General features: G+C 41.7%; 1 protein-coding gene across 5 annotated transcripts in view; it reads right to left on the bottom strand.

Moving 5' to 3' along the window:
* Srbd1 (S1 RNA binding domain 1) overlaps positions 1 to 13,504 on the bottom strand; it is a 190,944-nt gene that overhangs the window by 29,145 nt on the left and 148,295 nt on the right. For all 5 annotated transcript variants that reach the window (XM_039113056.2, NM_001399769.1, XM_006239708.4 and 2 more), the window contains 2 exons: positions 5,060 to 5,166; positions 2,847 to 3,023 (listed from right to left, as the gene is read on the bottom strand). In XM_039113056.2, the coding sequence (XP_038968984.1) occupies positions 2,847 to 3,023; positions 5,060 to 5,166 (284 nt within the window). The remainder of the gene's footprint in view (positions 1 to 2,846; positions 3,024 to 5,059; positions 5,167 to 13,504) is intronic.

Raw genomic sequence — 13,504 nt, 5'->3', positions numbered from 1 at the left:
TGAAACCACCAAGAAAAGATAAAGATGTAACAGAAAAACAAGAAAAAACTTGAGTAGGAAAATCTGTTCACTAAGAATTCAAGAGAGAACATCAGAAAACATGATGGGAAAAATACGGATGACAAAAGATTCAGTACAATTAATTAATGCAATACATGCAAATGTATCAGAGTCAGACTGAGAGAAAGCCTGAGACCAATATGTTTACAAGAAGTAACATCAGTTAAATGTACGTCAAGAAGAAAAATAACAGCAAACACTCTCATAGGGACAAGGAGAGCAACAATGCTAGCCCTTAGGAAATCTCAAGGGAAAAGCCCACTGAAGTAGCAATTTATATGATATTCTTATTAAAGGCATAAACTGTTTAGATGATGTAACAGTCACAAAAAAATTTCAAGTACTGACCTCAGTTGAAAATATAAGGCTTTAAAACAACTCCAATGTTTATCAATAAGCCAATGAAAACATGAAATTATGGCCCATCTATAATTTAATTAAAATATTATACAGACCTTGTAGAGAATGACAGGTCTTGTAGCAAAAAAGAATAGAAATCTGTAGGTGATGCTTGGGGAAAGGTACGAGTCAAACAGAGATGCAAACAGTTATAAAGCATAGGCCCTCTGCTCATATCCAACCACACGCATACACACACACACACACACACACACACACACACACACACACACACACACGTGGCATGGAAACACACTTACAGTGTGAAACAAAGCACAAAAAACCCTTGAAGTGAGGCAGCAAGGCACAGCACACTTATTATTTCTTTCTAAATACTATGTGAATTTTCTGATCAAGCTTTCAGAGAACATGAACTAATGAAGGATTATTTTATCTTCAATAGTTTTGATCTGTGGCTTCTGAGTTTTGTGTATGTTGTGTGTCTATGTGCAGGGTACATGTGTGTGCATGTATGTGCTTGTGGAGGCCAGGACTGGGTATCTGGTGTCTTCCTCCATTAAACCGTCTTATTTATTTTTCTGAGACAGGTCTTGGACTGAACCTGGTTCGGATAGGCTGGCTGGCCTGCAGCAAGCCCCAGTGACTGCCCTGCCTCCTCTCCCGACCTCCAGCATAGGACTGCAGGTGAACCCAGCCCAGATCAGGGTTTTGTATTCTGCGTGGGAAGAAGTCCTACCATCCACTCTTTTGCAAGAGTTCTCCATGTCTTATGCTATATGTTCAGTTTCCCGCTTCACATTTAACTCTACCTGGATTTCCTGAAAATAAGGAGTGAGTTAGGATGGCTGCATCCTCTGCATATACCACCGCCTGAGTTGCATTTTTCTGTAAGTAATTTTCTGTAAGTATATGAAAGGTCACTTTATCATAAACTATATTCCAACCACGTTATAGTGCATTTGAGATTCTATCCTGTTCCACTTATCAAAACCCAACTGTTTCATTTTACGGTCATTATTGAGCTTGGCAATGTATTCAGTGTCATATGTAGCTGACTCTCCCTTACACTGTTCCAGAATGAAACTGTTGTTGCATGACCTTTACCATAATATTGCAAAGAGGAAGAAATATGCACCAATAGGCATAAAGGCTATTCTTGTATGGTTACAAAATGCTACTGAGTTTACCTAATTTCTTTGCTTTTGGGTAACTTGGACATACCCAAGGGTATGTCATTTCAGTCACGCAGCTAGTGAATGGTGATCGCTGTGAAGTCTGCAGTGCATGTAGGGAACATCAACTGTCTGCTGCCCCTTCCCCTTCCACACTGCGGTACCTCTCCTGTTCTCAACCACGCTGCCGTCACATGCTGTCATGCAGCTGCACCTCTAGTTTCCCTGCCACACAATTGCAATGCACTTGCACCTTGTTTCTGAACACATTAAAGCCAGCCCTGCCACAGGGCTTCTCAGACTTGATGCAGCCCTGTGCAGCAGGACCCTGCATTTCATTCAAAACTTTGCTCGAACAACTTTCTAGTACCTAACACATCTAAAGCAACTGTTGGGCTCCTCAGAACAGCACCAACTCCCTTAATTTTGACAGCAAGTATTTTCATTCGAAGCACTTGCTTATTGGCTTACTGCCCTATCCAAGCATTACAACACAAATCTTGCTGACTAACTGCTATATTCCTGGCCTAGTGCAGAACACACTCAACTCAGTAGTGGGTTTGGCCTAATGCTGCTTGTACTCTTATGTTAGTTTGGGTCCTCAAAATTGTTCACACGAGAGTCTCCACATCCTCATGTAAGATACTGAGGGACCCTGACCCCAGTTGGTTCTGACTGGTAAATAAAGAAGCCGACAGCCAATGACTGGGCAGGGCAGACAGAAGTGGTACTTTCGGGATTCCCAAGGGAGGGACACAGAGGAAAGGAAGAGGAGATTCTCCAAGACCAGAGAGGGAGAAGGAGGAGAGGAGAGATGCCACCCCTGAGAAGGTGCAGGACAGAGAGGAAAGCTATCATGTGAAGGAGTCAGAAGAGTGCAGCTCAAGAGGGCTGCTCAACTGGTCCAGAGCAGCCAAGGTGGATTGTACGTTTAGTGAGTAATAACTCGGGATTATTGGTGGGAGGTGAATTATTATGGAGGATAAGCAGTAGCCCAGCAATTGAGCCGTATTAGACATATCAAGATAGAAAGGCTGTGTATGCCTTCCCTTCATTTGGGAATGCAGAACATTGGGACAAGCAGTGTGGCACATGCCGCTGCTGGGATTTATATAATTATTTCAATACTACACACCTCCTATGGGGTGAAGGAATGAATGATGGCATCTAGAACTTACACTGTCAGCAGGAGGGGGGTCAATAGCAGGGGAGGAGGCTAGCAATACTACCAGAAGTGTAAGCTTTTACAATCACCTGCAGAATGTCCGGATGTAATCCTGGTTGACTCTGACAAAGCCAGCACACTGCTGGAAGGATTTTGGACCAAGCCCTTTTACCTTCTTCAACTGTTCTCGGTTGATGAAAGGCCCATTTTTCTCTCGCCACTCAATAATATTTTTGGCTCTATTGGCATTGAGTCCTGCAATATGCCTAGAAATTAAAAAGGTAAATTAAAGTAATAGAAATAAAAGTAGAAAGAAACAAAAGTTTGCACCTAAAAAGAAAATGGCATAAATCACTTGGATCTGAAAATCAACTGCAATTACACTTTACAATATATCCAGACTGATATTAAAATGAGAAAGGATAGGCGAGGGGTGCAGTGCAAAGCAGTGGCGAGCCAGCCGCTGCCTGTGATACTAGAGAGACCAACGCAGGACCAGAGCATCTAGCTGCCTCCCCACGTGGCTCGCAAGCTCTGCACCTCTCCACTCAGGGAAAGCTGCGCCCATCTCTGTGTGGCTTAGAAAAGGGATCTGAGTAGTAGCACACACAACTATCAGAACTGTCTTCTGGGTCTACTGATACACATAACTGAAGCAGAGAAAGGGACTTCTGGAACTTGAACTTTTTTTTAAATCCTACCTTTAATGATGGTCCTTTAATGCTTTCACCTCCCTTTTAGCCCTCCACCTACCAGAGTAGTGGAAAAGAGGATATGGGGGAAGTGGGCCTGTTTAGAAAGGTTCTTCGGAGCAACAACTCTCGTCTGTACTGTCTGAAAATTGGCAGTTCGGCAGTATCAGCTTGACCCATTCCCAAACACTTCATGGATACATCAGCAGTCCAGTGACATAGAGTCAGGATAGCGGTGGCACTACCTAGCAGTCAGCAAGGTCTCAGCCTTGGCACGAGTTAGCAGGAGAAATTCTCAGCTGTGCCTCTCTCAGCAAAGTGCAAGACCAACAATTGTTGCGTAGATACCTCTATAAGCAAGCCCAGCTCAGCTTCAGCCACTGTCCGTTGAGTCAGGTCAAACTCCCTCCAAACATCACATGTCCTCCACATGTCTTGCCTCAGCATGTGTGTCTCTCTTAGCTGACCTAACTCTGCCAATAAGCCTGAGTCTGTGGAAGCTGAAGCAGCAAAAAACTGTAGCACACCACCACAAGTTTTTGGTGTGTTTCTCTCTATGGAATCCCAACAAATGGAGCTCAATTATGCAATGTAAGCTTGACCAATACATGAGTGTCCTTAGTGAAGAATCCTTCATCATGTGTCCTTTCACGTGCTTGCTTTAGCAGAACATCCTTTCTCCTGTGTCTGATTCAGCTAAACACTCCTTCACAGTCTGCCTTAGCCTTTTACCTGCGTGCACTTCAGGAAAACACTCTTTCACATGTCTGCCCCAACAAAACATCATCCAACACAACTGCCTTTCCAAAGAACCCTTAAGTTTCCACTGCAGACTTCTGTGTGAATGGCAGGATTGGCACAAAGGCATGGAAACTATATCAATAAGAAGTTTGCTTGCTTTCAATTAAAAGATTCTTAGTTCGGAAAACTCTAACTCCACTGTGTAGTTTCAAGCATGGAATTATGACTTTCATGGCTTGGTAGGAAAGTGCTATCTTAGAATACAGAGGGTATTTTTCCACTATCACAGTTTCAGTGAGAAGGGTCTAGATCCTGGAATTTAATATGACATACCAGCAGACCTGTATATCTAGAGCTCTTCTGGGTGAACCAAAACAAAGAAAAGAAGAAAAGAAAAGAAAAGCAAAGAAAAGAAAAGCAGAAAAGAAAAAAAAAGAAAAGAGAAGGGGAACTCTTCTATAATCTGCAGGAGAACAGCCAGTCTGTGTTGATGGGTGACTTGTGGATCATGGAAAACCCAACAACAGACCTTGAACCCTCCTCTCTTTGGGTAGCCTTCAGCTTTGACAAATGTGTGCCAAAGACCAGGCTAGTGAAGCACACCTACTCTTCATCTGGGGGCAAAGCACTTTCCCACGCTGGCCCTATTTAAATTCTATCAGCAGCACTAGTGCAATCAATGGTCACCACGAGCCCTTCATTTGTGTACCCCTGAAAACAGCAGTATGAACTCTTGCCATTCTTTCCTTAAATGACACCTTCTTCTCTGGCAATTCTACAGGAACACATAAGCCTACAGACTGTCTATGTTTGACAACATTATATACATGTCCCCTTCTCTTAGCTAGCAAGTTAAACTCTTGTCTCACCTTAATAAAACCTCAGAACAGATGTTAATATCCACTCCCACAAAGCTGACACATTCTTCTACAACACTGTCCAGTGTGGCCTTGAGTAATGTCTGGGATACATCATGCTGAAAAGACAAAGACGAGGTAACAATCAAGATAAAGGAGATGCCATTCGTAGACTTTATTTTTGCTCAAATTTATTGGTAGCTAACATGTACCATGGGAAAACTTTATGCCTTCTAAGCATACTGTTAACAGTTATAATAGAGCTGAAATGAAGGAATCTGCTTCCACACATTCTAAACCATGCATACACAGTCATATATCACACACAAAAGGAAATAGGGTGGAAAAAAACACCCCAATAGACTGGTGTATTTTTGGTAATGATGTTCTTGCAGATGACAGCCTTAAATCTTCAAATTCAAACACTTGGAACATTCCAACACAAAAGGCTAAAATAATACTGGTGGCATATACCAAACACTGGTAAAGATGTGGCCCCAGAGTGCTCAAAGCACTATCACCCAAAGTGCATTTTTGAACAAATATACAAAATAAAGCAGTTTTTCCTGAAGGGTGTATTCTGTATGGTTTAACTATACTTACATAAAACTTAATCAGATACTTAATACGATACACAATGTGTACTGTTAGTCAATATAAGTTAAACTACAAAGGAATAAAAAAAAATTAACAAAGTCCCGAGGAACTGACCCAAAAAGAAACAGAAAACCTAAGAAGATCTATCAAGGAATTCAAACTCTAGATCGCATAATAAAAAAGACCTTGGGTCCAGATGCTTCATGGGTGAACATGACCAAACTTTTCCAAGAATAATTACTGTCAGTCCTCAAAAATTCCAATTACAGGAGGGACTGCTTCTCATCTTCTCCTGGAAGGCCATTATTAACACCAAAGCCAGACAGAGACACACAGGAAAACGGCACCCCTTACTAACATAGGTGCAACACAACACGGGCAACGCTCTTGCTCCTAGCAGTGATAGCCAGTGTGCAAAACTTAGATGTACATTCCTGAGTCTTTATCTGCTATAGCTCTGTCCTTTTCAATACATGACGTGCATATTAGTGTGGTTCCTTGTATGCAGCTACAAGGAAGCTGTCATTTATGTTGAGGTGGGTGCTTTCGGGATGCAGATGTTTGGGCAACGATTTAAGTTCCTGTGAGTGAGTCTGACTAAGCAAAGTCACTGGCTCACTGCACCCAAGTGGGGAGGAATCACTACTTCAGTCTGTTACAGTGCCCTATCTGGCATGAATAAATGTTCAAAGAAGTAAAGAGAACTTCTTTATAGTCTTCCACCAGACATTTCAGTGTGTTTTCCAAATAACAAGAACACTGCCACACACAGGTATAATACAACTATTAAAAGCAAGAACTTTATTGATACAAACAAAATTATCTAATGCATAGGTCATACTGAAGTTTCCTTCATCTGACACCCCATAAAGACATATATACAGGCAAAACACCGATGCACAATAAATACATTTTAAAAGTAAAAACACCAGCTTGCAAGTATAAGAAGCAAACAAAGGGAGAGAGAGACCCAACCGCCTGATCAGGTGGGCACTCCTGAGGCTGCAGAGCGGAAGAGACCACCAACACTGCTCACCCCTGCCCACATCCCTGGCCCAAGAGGAAACTGTATAAGGCCTCTGGGCTCCCGTGGGGGAGGGCCCAGGAGCGGCAGGACCCCTGCCAGAGACACCGCCGGAACCTGAAGGAAACAGACCGGATAAACAGTTCTCTGCACCCAAATCCCGTGGGAGGGAGAGCTAAACCTTCAGAGAGGCAGACAAGCCTGGGAAACCAGAAGAGACTGCTCTCTGCACACACATCTCGGACGCCAGAGGAAAACGCCAAAGGCCATCTGGAACCCTGGTGCACTGAAGCTCCCGGAAGGGGCGGCACAGGTCTTCCTGGTTGCTGCTGCTGCAGAGAGCCCGTGGGCAGCACCCCACGAGCGAACTTGAGCCTCGGGACCACAGGTAAGACCAACTTTTCTGCTGCAAGAAAGCTGCCTGGTGAACTCAAGACACAGGCCCACAGGAACAGCTGAAGACCTGTAGAGAGGAAAAACTACACGCCCGAAAGCAGAACACTCTGTTCCCATAACTGGCTGAAAGAAAACAGGAAAACAGGTCTACAGCACTCCTGACACACAGGCTTATAGGACAGTCTAGCCACTGTCAGAAATAGCAGAACAAAGTAACACTAGAGATAATCTGATGGCGAGAGGCAAGCGCAGGAACCCAAGCAACAGAAACCAAGACTACTTGGCATCATCGGAGCCCAATTCTCCCACCAAAACAAACATGGAATATCCAAACACACCAGAAAAGCAAGATCTAGTTTCAAAATCATATTTGATCATGATGCTGGAGGACTTCAAGAAAGATGTGAAGAACTCCCTTAGGGAAACACAGGAAAACATTAATAAACAAGTAGAAGCCTACAGAGAGGAATCGCAAAAATCCCTGAAAGAATTCCAGGAAAACACAATCAAACAGTTGAAGGAATTAAAAATGGAAATAGAAGCAATCAAGAAAGAACACATGGAAACAACCCTGGATATAGAAAACCAAAAGAAGAGACAAGGAGCTGTAGATACAAGCTTCACCAACAGAATACAAGAGATGGAAGAGAGAATCTCAGGAGCAGAAGATTCCATAGAAATCATTGACTCAACTGTCAAAGATAATGTAAAGCGGAAAAAGCTACTGGTCCAAAACATACAGGAAATCCAGGACTCAATGAGAAGATCAAACCTAAGGATAATAGGTATAGAAGAGAGTGAAGACTCCCAGCTCAAAGGACCAGTAAATATCTTCAACAAAATCATAGAAGAAAACTTCCCTAATCTAAAAAAAGAGATACCCATAGGCATACAAGAAGCCTACAGAACTCCAAATAGATTGGACCAGAAAAGAACCACCTCCCGTCACATAATAGTCAAAACACCAAACGCACAAAATAAAGAAAGAATATTAAAAGCAGTAAGGGAAAAAGGTCAAGTAACATATAAAGGCAGACCTATCAGAATCACACCAGACTTCTCGCCAGAAACTATGAAGGCCAGAAGATCCTGGACTGATGTCATACAGACCCTAAGAGAACACAATTGCCAGCCCAGGTTACTGTATCCTGCAAAACTCTCAATTAACATAGATGGAGAAACCAAGATATTCCATGACAAAACCAAATTTACACAATATCTTTCTACAAATCCAGCACTACAAAGGATAATAAATGGTAAAGCCCAACATAAGGAGGCAAGCTATAACCTAGAAGAAGCAAGAAACTAATCGTCTTGGCAACAAAACAAAGAGAATGAAAGCACACAAACATAACCTCACATCCAAATATGAATATAACGGGAAGCAATAATCACTATTCCTTAATATCTCTCAACATCAATGGCCTCAACTCCCCAATAAAAAGACATAGATTAACAAACTGGATACGCAACGAGGACCCTGCATTCTGCTGCCTACAGGAAACACACCTCAGAGACAAAGACAGACATTACCTCAGAGTGAAAGGCTGGAAAACAACTTTCCAAGCAAATGGTCAGAAGAAGCAAGCTGGAGTAGCCATTCTAATATCAAATAAAATCAATTTTCAACTAAAAGTCATCAAAAAAGATAAGGAAGGACACTTCATATTCATCAAAGGAAAAATCCACCAAGATGAACTCTCAATCCTAAATATCTATGCCCCAAATACAAGGGCACCTACATACGTAAAAGAAACCTTACTAAAGCTCAAAACACACATTGCACCTCACACAATAATAGTGGGAGATTTCAACACCCCACTCTCATCAATGGACAGATCATGGAAACAGAAATTGAACAGAGATGTAGACAGACTAAGAGAAGTCATGAGCCAAATGGACTTAACGGATATTTATAGAACATTCTATCCTAAAGCAAAAGGATATACCTTCTTCTCAGCTCCTCATGGTACTTTCTCCAAAATTGACCATATAATTGGTCAAAAAACGGGCCTCAACAGGTACAGAAAGATAGAAATAATCCCATGCGTGCTATCGGACCACCACGGCCTAAAACTGGTCTTCAATAACAATCAAGGAAGAATGCCCACATATACTTGGAAATTGAACAATGCTATACTCAATGATAACCTGGTCAAGGAAGAAATAAAGAAAGAAATTAAAAACTTTTTAGACTTTAATGAAAATGAAGGTACAACATACCCAAACTTATGGGACACAATGAAAGCTGTGCTAAGAGGAAAACTCATAGCGCTGAGTGCCTGCAGAAAGAAACAGGAAAGAGCATATGTCAGCAGCTTGACAGCACACCTAAAAGCTCTAGAACAAAAAGAAGCACATACACCCAGGAGGAGTAGAAGGCAGGAAATAATCAAACTCAGAGCTGAAATCAACCAAGTAGAAACAAAAAGGACCATAGAAAGAATCAACAGAACCAAAAGTTGGTTCTTTGAGAAAATCAACAAGATAGATAAACCCTTAGCCAGACTAACGAGAGGACGCAGAGAGTGCGTCCAAATTAACAAAATCAGAAATGAAAAGGGAAACATAACAACAGATTCAGAGGAAATTCAAAAAATCATCAGATCTTACTATAAAAACCTATATTCAACAAAACTTGAAAATCTTCAGGAAATGGATAATTTCCTAGACAGATACCAGGTACCGAAGTTAAATCAGGAACAGATAAACCAGTTAAACAACCCCATAACTCCTAAGGAAATAGAAGCAGTCATTAAAGGTCTCCCAACCAAAAAGAGCCCAGGTCCAGACGGGTTTAGTGCAGAATTCTACCAAACCTTCATAGAAGACCTCATACCAATATTATCCAAACTATTCCACAAAATTGAAACAGATGGATCACTACCGAATACCTTCTACGAAGCCACAATTACTCTTATACCTAAACCACACAAAGACACAACAAAGAAAGAGAACTTCAGACCAATTTCCCTTATGAATATCGATGCAAAAATACTCAACAAAATTCTGGCAAACCGAATCCAAGAGCACATCAAAACAATCATCCACCATGACCAAGTAGGCTTCATCCCAGGCATGCAGGGATGGTTTAATATACAGAAAACCATCAACGTGATCCATTATATAAACAAACTGAAAGAACAAAACCACATGATCATTTCATTAGACGCTGAGAAAGCATTTGACAAAATTCAACACCCCTTCATGATAAAAGTCCTGGAAAGAATAGGAATTCAAGGCCCATACCTGAACATAGTAAAAGCCATATACAGCAAACCAGTTGCTAACATTAAACTAAATGGAGAGAAACTTGAAGCAATCCCACTAAAATCAGGGACTAGACAAGGCTGCCCACTCTCTCCCTACTTATTCAATATAGTTCTTGAAGTTCTAGCCAGAGCAATCAGACAACAAAAGGAGATCAAGGGGATACAGATCGGAAAAGAAGAGGTCAAAATATCACTATTTGCAGATGACATGATAGTGTATTTAAGTGATCCCAAAAGTTCCACCAGAGAACTACTAAAGCTGATAAACAACTTCAGCAAAGTGGCTGGGTATAAAATTAACTCAAATAAATCAGTAGCCTTCCTCTACACAAAAGAGAAACAAGCCGAGAAAGAAATTAGGGAAACGACACCCTTCATAATAGACCCAAATAATATAAAGTACCTCAGTGTGACTTTAACAAAGCAAGTAAAAGGTCTGTACAATAAGAACTACAAGACACTGAAGAAGGAAATTGAAGAAGACCTCAGAAGATGGAAAGATCTCCCATGCTCATGGATTGGCAGGATTAATATAGTAAAAAATGGCCATTTTACCAAAAGCAATCTACAGATTCAATGCAATCCCCATCAAAATACCAATCCAATTCTTCAAAGAGTTAGACAGAACAATTTGCAAATTCATCTGGAATAACAAAAAACCCAGGATAGCTAAAGCTATCCTCAACAATAAAAGGACTTCAGGGGGAATCACTATCCCTGAACTCAAGCAGTATTACAGAGCAATAGTGATAAAAACTGCATGGTATTGGTACAGAGACAGACAGATAGACCAATGGAATAGAATTGAAGACCCAGAAATGAACCCACACACCTATGGTCACTTGATTTTTGACAAAGGAGCCAAAACCATCAAATGGAAAAAAGATAGCATTTTCAGCAAATGGTGCTGGTTCAACTGGAGGTCAACATGTAGAAGAATGCAGATCGATCCATGCTTATCACCCTGTACAAAGCTTAAGTCCAAGTGGATCAAGGACCTCCACATCAAACCAGACACACTCAAACTAATAGAAGAAAAACTAGGGAAGCATCTGGAACACATGGGCACTGGAAAAAATTTCCTAAACAAAACACCAATGGCTTACGCTCTAAGATCAAGAATCGACAAATGGGATCTCATAAAACTACAAAGCTTCTGTAAGGCAAAGGACACGGTGGTTAGGACAAAACGGCAACCAACAGATTGGGAAAAGATCTTTACCAATCCTACAACAGATAGAGGCCTTATATCCAAAATATACAAAGAAGTCAAGAAGTTAGACCGCAGGGAAACAAATAACCCTATTAAAAAATGGGGTTCAGAGCTAAACAAAGAATTCACAGCTGAGGAATGCCAAATGGCTGAGAAACACCTAAAGAAATGTTCAACATCTTTAGTCATAAGGGAAATGCAAATCAAAACAACCCTGAGATTTCACCTCACACCAGTGAGAATGGCTAAGATCAAAAACTCAGGGGACAACAGATGCTGGCGAGGATGTGGAGGAAGAGGAACACTCCTCCATTGTTGGTGGGAGTGCAGACTGGTACAACCATTCTGGAAATCAGTCTGGAGGTTCCTCAGAAAATTGGACATTGAACTGCCTGAGGATCCAGCTATACCTCTCTTGGGCATATACCCAAAAGATGCCCCAACATATAAAAAAGACACGTGCTCCACTATGTTCATTGCAGCCTTATTTATAATAGCCAGAAGCTGGAAAGAACCCAGATGCCCTTCAACAGAGGAATGGATACAGAAAATGTGGTACATCTACACAATGGAATATTACTCAGCTATCAAAAACAACGACTTTATGAAATTCGTAGGCAAATGGTTGGAACTGGAAAACATCATCCTGAGTGAGCTAACCCAATCACAGAAAGACATACATGGTATGCACTCATTGATAAGTGGCTATTAGCCCAAATGCTTGAATTACCCTAGATGCCTAGAGCAAATGAAACTCAAGACGGATGATCAAAATGTGAATGCTTCACTCCTTCTTTAAAAGGGGAACAAGAATACCCTTGGCAGGGAAGAGAGAGGCAAAGATTAAAACAGAGACTGAAGGAACACCCATTCAGAGTCTGCCCCACATGTGGCCCATATATATATAGCCACCCAATTAGACAAGATGGATGAAGCAAAGAAGTGCAGACCGACAGGAGCCGGATATAGATCGCTCCTAAGAGACACAGCCAGAATACAGCAAATACAGAGGCGAATGCCAGCAGCAAACCACTGAACTGAGAATAGGACCCCCGTTGAAGGAATCAGAGAAAGAACTGGAAGAGCTTGAAGGGGCTCGAGACTCCATATGTATAACAATGCCAAGCAACCAGAGCTTCCAGGGACTAAGCCCCTACCCAAAGACTATACATGGACTGACCCTGGACTCTGACCTCATAGGTAGCAATGCATATCCTAGTAAGAGCACCAGTGGAAGGGGAAGCCCTGGGTCCTGCTAAGACTGAACCCCCAGTGAACTAGACTGGTGGGGGGAGGGCGGCAATGGGGGGAGGGTTGGGAGGGGAACACCCATAAGGAAGGGGGGGGGGATGTTTGCCCGGATACCGGGAAAGGGAATAACACTTGAAATGTATATAAGAAATACTCAAGTTAATAAAAAAAAATATATATATAGAAATAAACAAAAAAATGTAAATAAGAAGTACTCAATTTAATAAAGATAAAAAAAAATTGCCAACAATAAAAAAAAAAAAAAGAAGCAAACAAAGAAGCGTGAGATGTCACACAGCCTGACAGTACTGCCCTCACATCGTCAGGACTGGAACAGGTCACTGGAGCTACTTATGTTAAATCTACTCTGATATTCGTGAGTTTGGTTACTAAACATAGGTAAAGCCATACTTAATCTGCCACTGGTGTGTTAATCACTATCCCATCACCATGCTGTTAACCAGCAGACATAAACAGCTTAAAAGAAGATCTGTTTCAGTTCAGGGTTTCAGTGTGCTGGGGAGAGCTTAGTAGAGGAGCAGCTGACATCACAGCAATCAGGAAGCAAATAGAGGTGGGAAGGGCCCCAGGACAAGTCACATGCCTGTGTTCACAACCTACTTCAGACAGGTCCTATGTCCCCATTTATAGAACCTCCCCAGATGGAGAATGGAGGCTTCGGCACAGGGACCTTTTGCTGTGTA

This window comes from Rattus norvegicus, chromosome 6 (assembly GCF_036323735.1).
Source record: "Rattus norvegicus strain BN/NHsdMcwi chromosome 6, GRCr8, whole genome shotgun sequence".
NCBI lineage: Eukaryota > Metazoa > Chordata > Mammalia > Rodentia > Muridae > Rattus > Rattus norvegicus.
This window is presented reverse-complemented; position numbering and strand designations above follow the sequence as displayed.